The sequence below is a fragment of the Babylonia areolata genome, chromosome 19, assembly GCF_041734735.1.
Source record: "Babylonia areolata isolate BAREFJ2019XMU chromosome 19, ASM4173473v1, whole genome shotgun sequence".
Classification (NCBI taxonomy): Eukaryota; Metazoa; Mollusca; class Gastropoda; order Neogastropoda; family Buccinidae; genus Babylonia; species Babylonia areolata.
In genome coordinates, this window is record NC_134894.1 from 4,976,863 (window position 1) to 4,993,016 (window position 16,154).

The 16,154-nt window shown below is 41.5% G+C and overlaps 1 protein-coding gene and 1 pseudogene across 3 annotated transcripts; both read right to left on the reverse strand.

The window, feature by feature from the left end:
* Positions 1–1,963: 1,963 nt before the first annotated feature.
* On the reverse strand, positions 1,964–15,892 carry LOC143294039 (glycoprotein-N-acetylgalactosamine 3-beta-galactosyltransferase 1-like). 2 transcript variants are annotated; one of them, XM_076605452.1, is made up of 3 exons: positions 15,003–15,892; positions 11,378–12,036; positions 1,964–3,419 (listed from the first exon to the last, which is right to left on the reverse strand). In XM_076605452.1, exons 1-3 carry the CDS (start codon positions 15,268–15,270, stop codon positions 3,258–3,260), a joined length of 1,089 nt encoding a protein of 362 aa, XP_076461567.1. In that variant the 5' UTR covers positions 15,271–15,892; the 3' UTR covers positions 1,964–3,257. The 2 variants fall into 2 exon arrangements, with proteins under 2 accessions (XP_076461567.1, XP_076461566.1); XM_076605451.1 differs by lacking the exon at positions 1,964–3,419 and adding an exon at positions 10,042–10,922.
* On the reverse strand, positions 3,701–7,242 carry LOC143294040 (glycoprotein-N-acetylgalactosamine 3-beta-galactosyltransferase 1 pseudogene; annotated as a pseudogene). The gene is made up of 2 exons (XR_013056866.1): positions 6,289–7,242; positions 3,701–4,401 (listed from the first exon to the last, which is right to left on the reverse strand). The product of XR_013056866.1 is annotated as a glycoprotein-N-acetylgalactosamine 3-beta-galactosyltransferase 1 pseudogene (transcript).
* Positions 15,893–16,154: the final 262 nt, after the last annotated feature.

Consider the following 16,154-nt stretch of genomic DNA (forward strand, 5'->3'; position numbering starts at 1 on the left):
GAAAGAAAGAAAGAAAGAGAGAACTCAGAACTCAGAACTCAAAACGTTTTTATTCAAGGATTAAGATTTTAGGCATAGCCTATTCTTCCAATCTGTCCTTGCTAATCTACATCTATTACAAATAGCACATATATAAAGAGAGAGAGAGAGAGAGAGAGAGAGAGAGAGAGAGGGAGGCAACAAAAATTCACTGTTCTTTCTGACTGCGCTGCCGAATTTATCGAGTTTTAGTGCCAGCTCTGCAAACAAACCTCGCGTTAGTCGCTAGGGTCATGTGCTATTTCTCCATCATACAAACCAAGATTACTCATATTATTATCATTCTTTGTAACTATAAGCAGGTATGGATGAAAACTGCAATGGTCATTGTAATACCTACGTTTGATCAGCTATGTTTTGCTCTCTTAAAGAACACAGCAACAAAAAAAGAAATAAATACATTTCTTTTTTTATGACATGGCTGACGTGTATATTCATGTTAATCTTTAAAAAGTTCACATCTATCAGTAGCGACAAACAAAATCGTAGATTTCATGTCTGCACTTTGTTAGTGCACATAATTATGGAAAGCGGATTCCATTAGGAAAGCGGGTGGGGTGGTGGGTATAAGACAAGACACCTTTAGCGACATGCACAATAGAAAACTGACTGACAGACTAATAACAATTTTGACCGACGAAAGACACCCACTACATGATGACATTAATAGCAGAAGGTCAGACATAAGTGGTAGGTTTAGAGCTCCACGCGCAAGAACATCTCGCTACATTAATTCATTCATTCCTACAGCCATTCGCACACATAATCAAAATATCCAATACACAAACTCATGAGTGAACCCCCCCCCTCTCCCCTCCCTTGCCACATCAACACCTGAACTTCACCAGCTGACGAGTGCATGGGAGAAGACATTATGCGAACAGGTGGGACTAAGCAGGTGAGCACGGGCAAGCGTTTCTCTGTGTGTGTGTGTGTGATCGGGTGTGATTTTTAAATATTTTCTTATTTTACTTATATTTCATGTATCTTAATGTTAATGTACTGATTTTATTGGCGTGACATATGTTACGTGCGTGCATACGTGCCTACATCCATGTGCATGTGTGTGTAAGCGAGTGTGTATGTGTGCATTTTACTTTACAACGAGCCTGTGATTGCACAACTTAATTTCCATGTGGATTAAAAAAGTGTTTTTTTTCCTTTTTTTTAATTTTTTAATTTTTTTATAATTTTTTTCTTTCTTTTTTGATATAACGATATATTTTCTTGTGAGCGTATACATATTTTAAACATGCTTTAAGCAGTCTGTCCTACGTAATCTATCACTGTTGTCCGCATGATTGTGCTAATCTTGTCATCTTAAATCACCTGACCTTTGCATATACATCAAACAACAAATAAGAACTGTCGTTTATAGAACGTCAAAGACAACTCACAATCACTAATATACAAGTAAACAGAAGTATACAGTAATTAACCCAGAAGTGTCCACAATATATAAAAACAAGAGAGACAATGCCTTCAAGACTCACTTGTGATACACTTTAAAAAAAATCTAATCGTTAAAATGTGTTCTGTATTTGTTATTATAAAGCTTCGCGTTAAAAAAAGAAAAGAAAAAAAAAGTCCTAACCAGATTCGAATTACGTCCCCTAGCATTAATTAGAGTAATTTCCCTTTTTTACTATCTTTTCAGATGTGTTTTCGTGTCTTTTAAGTAAGACACGAAAAGACGCGAAAAGATACGAAAACACATCTGAAAAAACATGTGAAAAGACACTTTTCGTGTCATTTCGTGTCTTTTCGCATTTTCACATTCTTTTCGGATGTCTTTTCGCGTTTTCACATTTTTTTTCATATGTCTTTTCGCGTCTTTTCGTGTCTTTTCGCGTCTTTTCGTGTCTTTTCGAGTTTTAGTGACACCGCCAGATACACGTCATACAGTAGACCATCGCTGGGCACCAGATGTATGAAAAAAACAAGGAACGCCAGGAAGACCATGAGAAACAATGGCACAGAACAGTTGAGAAAGAACTGAAGAAGAACAGCTTTACCTGGGGGTGGGGGGGCGGGGGGGGGGGGGGGGGGAGTTAGCAAAGAGGTCACATGATACGCTGCAGTTGATGTCTCCAGTCGTGGCCTTATGTCTAGATGCAGTCCTATGACAAGCCATTCACGTACTTGTCTCTGCAAACCAACCACAGTTACAAGAAACGGAACACCATAACCAGCAGATAACTGTTCAATCCGATCAAAGATTACACAGTGTTCACCATCTTCAATAATTTCTATAGTAAGTCCGTTCATGACATTGATTAAAGAAAACAACGCTGGACTGCATACACAACCTTGTTTCACTGAATAAGATCTGTTCACATTTACAGACAGGTTTTCTTCACATTTAATACTCATTTTCACGTATTCATTTTTACTTTTTAAACCCCTCGACTGCCAGACCCGTAGTACGCACGGTCATAGTGACGTCACTGATGACATCATCAGAAGAAGGGAAATAAATCTGGAAAACTGAAAATTCACAAATGTATTCTAAAGTGGTATATCTCACGTGAATTTTTGGCTTATTGTTCTGGATATTGATTAACGATTTCAAACATCACTTTCTACTATTTTTTCATGGCAGTCAAGAGGTTTTAAAGCAATGCTACAACTTACGTTTCATTCAGTTTTCAGCAGGGCTTCCCATAACAACGTTTTGGAAACCGAATCAAATGTTTTTTGTTGTTGTTTTTCAAAATCACTAAAGACTGAGTTCAACTTCTGGTTATGTACAAACAGTTTTTGGACCACAGCTAGAAAATGAAACTTGGATATACAGCAACACAGCTGATCCTAAATACTGGGGAAATCTATGGAATGGCATTCAAGCACACTCACATTATTGATTATACCTTTATTTCAACGATGGCAAAACGATAAATTGTTTCAATATGTATCTCCCGGTATCACACAGTCAATCAGTTTTACAGAAAGACAACGATCTCGATCTCATCGGACAGCTTGGGGAAAAAAAAACACCTCTACACCAAGACCTGCACATGTACTATTCTTATACTTTTCTAATAGCAAACAAAAACTACAGATACTGGTCAATTAAACAATGCCTTATTGTCTTTCCCTACATCATTTTGTACATTATGTATATTATGTTCCACTTCACCCTTTGCAAATACAAGTTAGAGTACCAGAGCATTTTCAGAGAGATGTCATATTCTCACATATGTTGTAAAATGTACGTTTCAAGTCTGACTGTCTGTACTTTGCTTATTCAAGTTGAGAGACTGGAGTCTGGAAATGACCCCATAAGGCCGAAGGTGGTAGATGAAATATTCCATCTCGTACATTTGATCGGCATTGATGTAGTGGAACGTGATGGCGTAATCACTCATGTTGCCCATGCCCTGAAACAGACATGTAGATACAGGTAAACCTGGACACAAAACACACATGTTTGCATTCACATTCAGAGGGAAAGGTATTCTGAGATAGAAGGAACATTGAAAGACAGAGATATATGTTATGTTTGTGCAATTTGTAAAATTAACTGAACATGGAAGGGCCAAACAATTATTACTGATTTTTTGCGCTCACACACTCAAGCTTAGCCATTTTCACAGAGAGACAGACAGACAGACAGACAGAGACAGACAGAGACAGAGACAGACAGAGAGAGAGAGAATCATCAAATCTGATGAAAGACAACTTCTCTCAAACACTTACGTACCCCTCTTCCCCCGTAGGCATCAAACTCTTTGTACCAGTCTGTGAAGTCTCCTTTCACGTGGTACCAAGCTCCGAAACAGTGGAACCGGGAACGTCCCAGGCTGTCCACCGACGGCATCAGTTTGACCCCCAGATTCGACATACATCTGCCCAGTTCAATATCCTCTGCCCCACCATCTTGACTGCACAGAGTTGCGTTATGGCCTCTCATAGCCAGCCGCCTCAGCGCTTCCTTGCTGATCACGTAACCCGCCCCTCCACTGGCGTAGCCCTGATCCACTTGTGCCTTGAAAATCTGGCCAAAGTAGACGGGGTCTTCACTGCTGTAGGTGGACAACAGGTAACGCAGGTTCTCCATGATGACATAAGCGTCGTCATCAGCCTTCATGAACCAATCAGCATCTTCGAAGTGGTGTTGGTAGATGTAGCGGAAGGCCTGCATGGTTTTGGCGGTGAGGTGCTGGCGGCCCTCCGAGACGTTGAGGCCGATGGTGGGGAAAGTGCTGTTCCACTGGGAGCTCATGAAGAGAAGGGTATTGGCCCGCTTGCCCCACGTGTTGCGGATGTGGATGGCTTTTTTGTCCAGGTTCTCAGATGTAGTCATCACCCACACCAGCACTCGCACGTGGCTGGCCATCTCCTTGGCCAATGAATCGTCATCTAAGAAGATAAAAGATGATTGAATCTTTTTTTTAAAATACTTTTTGATGTTTCTTTCCCACATTCTCTCTCCTCACTCCCCCCCCCCCCTCTCTCTCTCTCTCTGGATATTCATGTTCATGTTTTAATACAAAATAAACAAACCATCAGTGAACATGTGCACCAAACCATCAAGCAGTACATAGAAACTTATGAGGATCTCCTTACAATGTTAAGAAAAGGAAACTACGTTGGCATGGCCACGTAACGAGATCCAGTTGCCAGAATAACCCTCCATGGAACTATTTAGTATGAAGTCGGAGGAGTGAAAACAACTGATGGACTGACAAAATTGCAGAACGGATAGGAAAGCCATTCAGAGACCCATGCTTTGACGCAAAACCGACAGACTTGGGGGAATCTGTGAACAGTTCTTCAGTGCAGTGCCCAGTGACTCTTTAATGTCAAGGAAGAAGAGGCAGAAGAAACAGACAACCAAACATCCTTTCAGCTGTTAGCTACCGTGTCAAAATTGACCGAAAGGAACAAGGCAAACATGGGAAAGAGAGTATTTTTGTTCATTTTTCACAGGTGTGCCTTAGTTTCTCTTTTGTAATTTGTCTGATTAGACTGTTCTGTCTTCACTCATTTACATTGCCTTTGCCAAATTGCTTCTCTTTCTCCTTGCACAAAATGAGAACTGACGACGACTGTTTGCTCCAACTTGAAGAAAATCTGCCAATACAATCAAGTCACTAACTTGCGCCAGAGAACGCAATGAAAGCTCAAGTGCTGTAAACATCTGCTCCTGCAGAAGCACCATCGTTCCAATGCCAACGCTGCCTCTGAATGTGCACATCACAGACCTTCGGATGAGACGATCAACCGGGGTCCCGCGTGCATTCTTTCAGGCAACAAAAAAGGTTGTCACTGGCAAATTTCTGAAGAAAAATCAACTTCGACAGTAAAGCAAATAATTTGCAGCTAGGAAAAACATAATAGGAAATGGGTGGCGCTGCACTGTGGCGACGTGTTCTCCCCAGGGGGAGCAGCCAGAATTTCACACAGAAAAATCTGTTGTGAGAAAAAATGTAATACAATACAATGCAAAACAATACAAAAACTGAACCAGCACGATACACTGACCGTCCACAAAGTTAGGCAAGGAAGGACTTCATCGTATCCTGATGGTCTGTGGACCATGGACTCATACCCTGCTGGCTGAGCACAACAAAGAATCTTCCTATTTAGTGTTTACACTAATAATGATAATTAATATTCATATAGCACTAAATCTTGTCCAGAGACAAATCAAAGTGCTTTTACACCAGTCAGTCACATGCATACATAACTCTATACTGAAAAACTGAAAACAGGGAAGAGGCAGAGAATGGAGGCTATCTTGGAAAGAGGTGGGTTTCAAGGCCAGACTTCAAAGAGCTGAGTGCGGAGACCTGACGAAGCGAAGGGGAGAGCTCATTCCAAATGCAAGGTCCAGAGACAGAGAAAGAGCGGCGGCCGACAGTGGAGGTACACCACAGATATATGTCCGTAACGTGATACACCACAGATATATGTCCGTAACGTGATACACCACAGATATATGTCCGTAACGTGATACACCACAGATATATGTCCGTAACGTGGTGGCCAGACATGTGAGGAAGCGCTCTCTTGTGGATCAAGCCATATCTGTTTATTTATTTATTCATTGTTTCTTTGTTCATTTGTCTGTTCGGTTATGGAGCGGCTTTTAAAAGAGAAGAACGCAACTGAAGATGTGCTCAGTACCTGAAATAGTCACAGAGCCCCAGAGAACTGAGACAGAGAGACAGAAACAGAGACACACAGAGAAATAGTGAGACAGACAACAGAACACCCTTCCCGTCCCAAACCTCTACCACTCACCATGATGAGCATGCAAATCCTCAAACTTGACCTTTCTGACATTCTCGCGTACCATCGCCTCGTGGCCGTGGTTCACGTCCAAGGGTTGGCGCGTGGAGAGGTCAGGGAGGTCCACGGACAGCCGCAGACCAAAGAGGGGGGAGCCCAGCGTGTGGGGGCCGGGTCGGTCGGTGAAGGACACCATGGTGGAAGTTGTCAGGAACACAGACACGAAAAACCCAGTGACAACGCCCACGAAAAACTTCATGTTGCGCCGTGCCAACTGTCGGAGAGCCATGGCGTGACTGACTATCTCACCTGACTGGATGAGACAGGAAACGAATGACGAGCGCCTAAAGGCAGCTGAATGTCAGTGGGTTCTACCTAGGTAGGCAGCCTGTTGCGCTTAATGACCCTCCGTGTAAGAAAAGCGCTTATAGATTTGAGTTCTGTGTCTATGGCTGCCAGCAGTTGTGTTGCACTGTTGCTATCACTCTTACTGGAAACACATGGACTGACTACACTGTTTTTGGGTGACGTCAATGCCACTTTTCGGAGACGCACGCTTTGAGACCTGTGTGGACTAGACTATTTGGGTTACAATTTTTTGTTCAGCCCTATAATTATTCAGAAAAACATATGTTGTGGCCCATCGTCCCCCCACCCGTACGAAAAAAAAGAAAAAGAAAAAGAGAGTCAAACCATGAGCTGCTACTCCAATGCATAGCTAGCTAACACCGGCATTTTATCAAACTTACGTAAGCCACACGCATCAGTCACATTTACGTAAGCTGAACATACTCACAGCAAAAACAAGGAAGCTTCACATCAAGCAACGAAGTCATTGTACACACGAGCTCAAAAGATACAAACGACTACACACTGCGGCTTATGGCATGAAAACTACAAGTACGAAAAGCGGTTCTTTCGCTTCACACACCTGCATCACTACCGTAAGTAAATAATGGTGCAAATCACGTCTGTTGTTATGCCTCACTCGGGCAACTGGTGCATTAACGCAAGACGCTTTGGCTTCTGTTCAATTACACGTGTGCAAGGGAGGGTCCTTATAATTATGTTAATCATCTTTCTTTCGCCCCTGTTCTTCTTTGGTCAAAAAGCTTGACAGGTTACAGGTCCCGTAGCCTTTAAGTGCCGTATGGGCAATGAATCCATATCTGCTGTGTCTGGCGTTCGGCTCAGAGAAGGCGGGGCCATGTGTTGTAGCATATATGGATGCATCCAAACGCAGTGACGTCTCCTTGAGAAACTGAAACTGCTTGTGCACCCCCCCCCCACCCCCCCTCCCCTGCGCCCCACACACTCTTCGGTTGTGCCGACACTCAGCCCAACTCTTGTTGTTGTTTATTTCTAGCAACAGGACTGTTTCCCGTTAGGGACAAGTTCGATCACTGAAGATCAAGCTGACGTATGTCTCGAGGAGCTTTTTAGTGTGTGTGAGTGAGTGAGTGAGTGAGTGAGTGTGTGTGTGTGTGTGTGTGTGTGTGTGTGTGTGTGTGTGTGTGTGTTGTTTTATTTACACAGCACCATATGTGGCGGTAAATTATTAAATCGTTGGTATTAATATTCGTTCCTGTAATGAGTATTGAATTCCTATTTCTTCTTTCTTGTTCTTGTTCTCCCGCCTCCCCCCCCCCCCCTCTCTCTCTCTCTCTCTGCAGTTAAAAAATCTATATTTGCCGAGATGAAGATCTGCCTACAACTATAGCCCTTCCAAGTGTGGGATTCTACCCAGAATACTGTTTAGTATGCATATACAGGAATTCGTATGGGTATATCTGTGATTATATGACAGTGTCGCGTATCTTCTTCTTCGTTCGTGGGCTGCAACTCCAGCGTTCACTTGTATTTATACGAGTGGGCTTTTTACGTGTATGACCGTTTTTACCCCGCCATATAGGCAGCCATATTCCGTTTTTTGGGAGTGTATTTGCTGGGTATGTTCTTGTTTCCATAACACACCGAACGATGACATGGATTGCATTATATTTAACGTGCGTATTTGATCTTCTGCCTGCGTATACACACGAAGGGGGTTCAGGCACTAGCAGGTCTGCACATATGTTGACATGGGAGATCAGAAAATGCTCCACCCTTCACCCACCAGGCGCCGTTACCGAGATTCGAACCCGGAACTCAGATTGAAAGTCCAATGCATTAACCACTCTGCTATTGCGCCTGTCATCTTGGCCTTTCAAGGCATATGTTCATATGCCCGTCTACGGTAAATCAAATATAATGAAACGAAATTCTGTTATATATGTCCAGCATCGCGGGTACAACTTGACAACAATTAAAGCCACGTCTGTGTTTTTTATGCAGAAAAAAATGGGGAGTTCTGCGGCAACAATGCTTCCATAGTGTGTTGTTATGCTGTAAATAAATGTATGTTGTTCGAAAAAGGAGAAAGACAAGACGGGGGTTGAGGTAGGGGTGGGGGTGGTGGAGAGAGAGAGAGAGAGTATAGGAACTCGAACTCGTATTTAGGGTAAAATGATAAGCTACAAGCTTCTTTTCACCATGCCCTCACAACAACAACAACAACAACAACAACAACAACTTAATAATAATAATAATAATGGTGGTGATGTGGTGATGACGACGACGACGACGACGACGATGATGATGATAATAATAATATAATAATAATAATAATAGCGACAACAGCAAGAAGAAGAAAAAGAAGAAGAATCTAAAAAAATAACCAGGAAACAAATCTAACGAAGTAGAAACAAGAAGAACAAGAAGAAAATGAACGAGGGGGTGGAAGAAAAATACAGCGACAAAAGAAGGATAACAGAAAAAGACAGGAAGGGTAAAAGAAAGAAAAAAAAAATCAGCTTGAAGCGATCATAATTCTAACTGAATAGATTGAGAAACCAGTCAAATGATCATTTCAAAAGAACAATTCAGACCCCGAAAAATGTATTTGCTCAAAAAACAAAACAAAAAAAAAAGGTTGTCACTTTGAATAACTGTAGATCATGTCTTAAAAAAAAAAGCAAAGCAAAACCAAAAAATATATACCTCAAATAAATATAAAGTTGTTGTTGTTGTTGTTGTTGTGTGGGCATGGTGAAAAGAAGCTTGTTGTTTCGCTTGTCAGTTTAACGACTTCTCTTTTACGAAGTCCTTTAAGTAATTTCCTGTAACTGTATTTAGAGGTGTTTTTTTGTTTGTTTGTTTGTTTTGTTTTTCTTTCAAATTTCACCCACATTTTTACCCTCATTTGCCCAGTTTCCCCAAACCCTCCATTCATCCACATCTCCCACCCCTTCTAACCGATAATACTCAGATGTATTCATAAATACTTTAACAAAATGTCTTCAATCACCGATATGTGTGACGGGACATTAAACAAAAATTCCTTCCTTCCTATAAAAAAAGAGAAAGAGAATTCACAAATCAATTGAAAGGCAAAACAGAATATAACTCTATAAGAGAGAGAGAGAGAGAGAGAGAGAGAGAGAGAGAGAGAGAGAGAGAGAGACGCAACGATTTCACTGTTTTTCTAAACGGGTCGGAGCACCAACAACACCCAAAAACTTAGTTATCGGATGAGTTTTTAGTGCCAGCTCTGCACGTCCGGTATGCTGCGGTCGTGAAAGAAACGCGTGGGCGATAATAATTAATATCCACATGCAAAACAAGGTTACAAAGATCGTTATCATTATCTGTAAAATATAAGCAAGCCTGAATGAAAATTCCAAGGGTCTTTTATTGTAACTAAGTTTCATTAGTTATGGTCTGAACTCTCATAGACCAGAGCAACAAAACAAGAATTGAATTTTATCTTCTATAGCCATGCCATATGAGCTGACATGTACGCTATATTCATGTCCATTTTTGGTTAAAATCTAAAGTCGTGTCAAAGAAAATCGGGTATTCAAGTCTAAACTTTGTTTATGGACTTTCAATATATCGATTTATTTTCTTGTTAGTATATACTTCTTTCAAATAATTTCAAAGAAATCTGTACCATGTGGATTTATCACTGTTGTATGTATGATTGTGCCAATCATGCCAACTTGAATCAGTTAACCCTTTTCTATATATCAAACAACTATCACTCTTGGTACGATAAAGGCACATAACTTGAAACTACTGCTGCTTGCACTTCCCATCACTAACATGTAAGAAAATATTGATAAGAGGTACATAGTAACTAATTCAGAAACAATCACATGAATAAGAGATACGTAGTAACTACTTAAGAAACAATCACAATAAAAAAGAAAGCTGCAAGTCCATTCATTCATCCCTCATTGAGCGAGAGATTCGTTTATTCATTTATAGTCTGTTCAACTCTCCAATAAGACATTTACCCTTCTTTTAGTTTTCTAATAGCGACCAATAGCTCTTGGTTTCTGCTTCATTTCTGTGCACTATTTCAACTTCATCTCTTCCCAGAACATTTTCGAATCGTAGAAATTACTCATAAAGACGTCATAATACTATATGCTTTAAATTTCCAAGTCTTGTCTGTCAGTACTTTGCTTATCGAAGTTGAGAGACTGGAGTCTGGAAATGACCCCATAAGGCCGAAGGTGGTAGATGAAATATTCCATCTCGTACATTTCATCGGCATTGATGTAGTGGAACGTGATGGCGTAATCACTCATGTTGCCCATGCCCTGAAACAGACATGAAGACACAGGTAAACCTGGACACAAAACACACATGCATGGTTTCACACACACAGAGGGAGAGGCAATTTCAGATAGAGTCAGGTGCATAGAAAAACAGATGTCTTATCTTAGTGTAATTTGTACAACTAACTGAACGTGGATGAGCAAAAACAACAACAACAAACAAACAAAAAACAACTGATATGTGCACACACACACACACACACACACTCACACTCACACAAAACCACACACACACGCGCGCGCACGCACGCACACGCACGCATACTCACTCACTCACACACACATACATACACTCACCTACACACATACACTCACTCACACTCACTACCAAATTCATTCACACACCCACACACCCACACACACCCACACACACACACACACACACACAGATCCATAAAATATGATGTAAGGCAACACCTCTCAGAAGGCATACATACCCCTTTTCCCCCATATGCATCAAACTCTTTGTACCAGTCAACAAAGTCTCCTTTCATGTGGTACCCAGCCCAGAAACAGTGGAACCGGGAACGGCCCAAGCTGTCTACCGACGGCATGAGTTTGACTCCTAGGTTCATCAGACATCTGCCCAGTTCAGCATCTTCTGCCCCACCATCTTGAGTGCACAGAGTGGCGTTATCCCCTTTCGTAGCCAGCCGCCTCAGCGCTTCCTTGCTGATCACGTAACCCGCCCCTCCGCTGGCGTAGCCCTGATCCACTTGTGCCTTGAAAATCTGGCCAAAGTAGACGGGGTCTTCACTGCTGTAGGCGGACAACAAGTAACGCAGGTTCTCCATGATGACGTAAGTGTCGTCATCAGCCTTCATGAACCAATCAGCATCGTCGAAGTGGTGTTGGTAGATGTAGCGGAAAGCCTGCATGGTTTTGGCAGTGAGGTGCTGGCGGCCCTCCGGGACGTTGAGGCCGATGGTGGGGAAAGTGTTGTTCCACTGGGAGCTCATGAAGAGAAGGGTGCTGGCCCGCTTGCCCCACGTGTTGCGGACGTGGACAGCTTTTTTGTCCAGGTTCTGAGGTCCAGTCATCACCCACACCAGCACCCGGACGTGGCTAGCCATCTCCTTGGCCACTGAATCGTCATCTGAGGAAACAAAAGACATCCGCGTCTTTTTTGACTCACTTGTGTAAAGAAAGTGAATCTATTTTTTAACCCGATGTTCGGTTGTCTGTGTGTGTGTGTGTGTGTGTGTGTGTGTGTGTGTGTGTGTGTGTGTGTGTGTGTGTGTGTGTCCATGGTAAACTTTAACATTGCCATTTTCTCTGCAAATACTTTGTCAGTTGACACCAAATTTGGCATAAAAATAGGAAAAATTCAGTTCTTTCCAATCATCTTGTTTAAAACAGTATTGCACCTCTGGGATGGGCACACACACACACACACACACACACACACACACACACACACACAAAGCCAAATTATATGCAAACTGAATTGACTGTTTTTGTTTTTTTTCTCTAAACTTGGCACTTTGATCTGATATTCTGACACAGCATCAAGAGCAGTCATTTTTATCATTTTTTGTTCAAACAGGAACTTCTTTTGCTAAGCATGGAAGTTTTATTTCTGGTGCATGTCTTTGGTGCAGATAGTTAAAAAAAGGGAAAGTAATCTGTAATTAATGCTATGGGGGTTAATTTGCTTTAAACTGATCTTTCTCATCTTATTAAACATTACATTTTGAAATGATACTCAATACATAAAAAGCTTGTGCATTTTACTCTCAGTGTACAGGGCTTTCACTATGTTCATTCGCCCAAGTGGTATTTTTCGGAAAATACTAAAATCAACACTATGAGTGGACTTTATAGATATATTGGCTGAGCCCTGAAGGTCATGGGCAAAAATCAGTTGCATACACATATTTATACATAATCAAAGCGTGTGCTCATATTCCTCGCGAACGCGAAGGACGCCATTTTGTTTCAAGTTGTTGACCTGCCCGTTCAATCGGTACTTTGGAAAAAGAGTATCGGTACTGGTCGGTGGATCTGGATCAATACGTCGAAACATCCATTTACTGGCGTAAACGCGACGGTGGGGGGGTGCGCAGCACGTTGGTGTTACTGGCTTCTGGCTTTTGCCTGAGCCGATTTAAAACTATCCACCGACTTTTTGTGAACGATGGTATCGTCTAGGTGGTTCCACTCAACTATTGTCTTTGGAAAATAAGAGAATCCTATATTCAATGGACAATACACGATAACATGTGATGGAAAGTTGGAGAAGGAGACCGTTAAATATTAATTTTATTCAGAGAAAGATTTGTGAACGCCTCATCACTTACTGGATTATGCCCCAAACTGCCATAAAAGTATCAACAAAATCAGTCGGAGTTCACAGTTAAAAATAATAAACCATGAGAGTTAATACCCTTGATGAAACGTAAAAATTTCCAGTCTTTACTTTTCTCAAAATGAAGTCCTTTTCACTTCATACGACGTTTAGAAGTACTTGTACTTGGCTCTACATCAATTTTCATATCAACTTTAAAACTATGAAACTAGAATGAACAGAAAAGAGAAATTGAATCGACCGTGTCGTACATTCCCAGCGGGTATATCTGAACTTGTACATCTAGATCCAGAGAAAACGGCTAAATGCTGCAGTGTGATTGCGGCGATAGCCACGTCTCCTTTACCGCGGACTTGAAAAGAATTCTTAATTGCCCGTAAAGATTTTTTGAATGCCCAAGATACACCAGAATAATATGATTTAAACAGCGTTCTCACTGCGAATACCGCAATCGATTTATCGCCCTTAAAAAGCATGTTTAAATGTAAAATTTGTGAACGTCAGTGTATTGAGTTAGACAGTTTCTTCTTACCCGAACTCGCAGGGTTCGAATCTGCCTTCAGGGCTTTTTTTTTTTTTTTTCATCCCGAAGCTTCATGATAACAAATACAGAACACATTTTAACGATTAGATTTTTTTCAAAGTGTATCACAAGTGAGTCTTGAAGGCCTTGCCTCTCTTGTTATATATATATATATATATATATATATATATATATATATATATATATATATTATTGAATATATAAAAACACACACATATATATAACATCCGCGTCTTTTTTATATATATATATATTTTTTTTTATTGAATATATGTGATATATATATATATATATATATATATATGTGTGTGTGTGTGTGTGTGTGTGTGTGTGTATGTGTGTGTGTGTGTGTGTGTGTGTGTGTGTGCGTGTGTATGTATGTATCTCTCTCTCTCTCTCTCTCTCTCTCTCTCTCTCTCTGTATATATATATATATATATATATATATATATATATATCGCTCGCACTCTCTCTGGATATTGATGCCCATGTTTGATACGTTTTAAGAAAAACGTAATACGATCCGGTTAACGTCCTTCAAGGAATTGTTGAGGGATGGAGACGGAGGGAAGGAAAAGAACAACAACAACGATGGGCTGACAACACTGCAGAATGGACAGTAAAACCATTCGCAGTGATCCAGGCTTTGACACACACAACCGACCGTGGGGTAAAACTACCTTGTAAGCCCCCACCCTTTCGTAGCACAAATTTCACCCTTAGTGTGGGGATGGGCGTTTAAAGGGTACTTCACCCGTCCCGGGAGCACAATCCCTTAATTAGTTGCACTACAAAGCACTGACTGGGCGTTTACCCCATGTGTGAGAAGAAGTCTCTCATTACACTTGCGATACCAATAGGATAATCCAATGCCGAGAATTTAAATTCAATTGCATGAAATCAGTTTCACGACAGACGGTCCTATTGGTGATCGGTACTGACTTGGATAAGTGAAGGCCCAGGGCACAGACCCACCAAACATGGATCGTGCCGTATTTAGTTGATTTATTTCTTGTTTCTTTGTTGGTTTTGTTTGCTCGGTTTTGGAGAAGCTTTCAAAGAGAAGAATCTAACTGTATGTTCAATATCTGAAAAATATCCACTCAACCACCGAAAGAGAGACAGACAGATCAACAGGCAGACAGAGACAGTGAGGCAGAGACAGAAAGAGAGAAAGAGCACCCTTACCGTCACCATCTGTACCACTCACCATGATGGGCATGCAGATCCTCAAACTTGACCGCCCTGACGTTCTCGCCCATATTGGACACGTGGCCGTGGTTTACGTCCAGAGGCTCGAGCGTAGGGGAGTCAAGGGACAGCCTGAGAGCTGACAGGGGAAGGTCAGGCCTGTGGAGGGTGGGTGGGGCGGTGAAATACACTATGGTGAGAGTGGTCAGGAGCACACACACAGCACAGCCGACCACAACACCCACGAAAAACGCCATGCAGCCCCGTGTGAACTGTCGGAGAGACATGGCGTGTGACTGAAGCACTGACTGAATGAGACTGGAAACGAACGATGAGCGCACAAAAGGCAGCCGCCAGTTGGTTCTCAATCCAGGTAAGCAGCTTGTTGTGAAAACAAAATGACTCTCCGTGTCTCCTCTTTCGGCAAGTGTATTTGTTTTACTATCAAAGCAGGGTTTGTTTGTTTTTTTATAACAATTTTGTCAGGGACAACCGTTTTGTTGTCATGAGTACTTTCACATGCGCTTAATGCATTCTGCACACGAGATCTTGGTGTATCGTCTGATCAGAAAGACGAGAAACCAGGTCTATCATGTATGTCTACACACAAGGCTAGAAAGTTCAGATCGCCACACTGTTGTTCAGCGCATGTCATTCATCGCCAGAACTTGGCTGATGGTGTAGCTGTGAACGCCAAGAAGTTCAGAACACCCCATCCAGGTAGACAAGAGGCACAGAAAATGAAAACCAGAAACTGCCTCACCAAAGGAAGCTCTAAAAACTCGAAGCACCCATATCTTAGTATCAGTTTCAGTTTCAGTAGTTCAAGGAGGCGTCACTGCGTTCGGCCAAATCCATATACGCTACACCACATCTGCCAAGCAGATGCCTGACCAGCAGCGTAGCCCAACCCGCCTAGTTAGGCCTTGAGAAAAAAATAAAATAAAATAATAAAAAAATTATATAAAAATAATTAAATAAATAAATATTTTTAAAATAATAAAATAAAATAAAATAAATGAAAAAAAACCCATACAATTTAAAAAAACAAACAAACAATAAAATAATATCTCAATGCAATGCAATGCCACGTGCTCGTGCGCTCACACACAAACACACACACACACACACACACACACACACACACACACACACACACACACACACACAC

Coding starts and splice junctions, on each gene's coding strand:
- LOC143294039 (XM_076605451.1), bottom strand. CDS start 15,270: ATGTCTCTCCGACAGTTCACACGGGGCTGCATGGCGTTTTTCGTGGGT. Junction 12,037..15,002: donor GGATCTGCATGCCCATCATG/GTGAGTGGTACA, acceptor TTGTTTCCTCAG/ATGACGATTCAGTGGCCAAG. Junction 10,923..11,377: donor ATGCATATGGGGGAAAAGGG/GTATGTATGCCT, acceptor TGTCTGTTTCAG/GGCATGGGCAACATGAGTGA.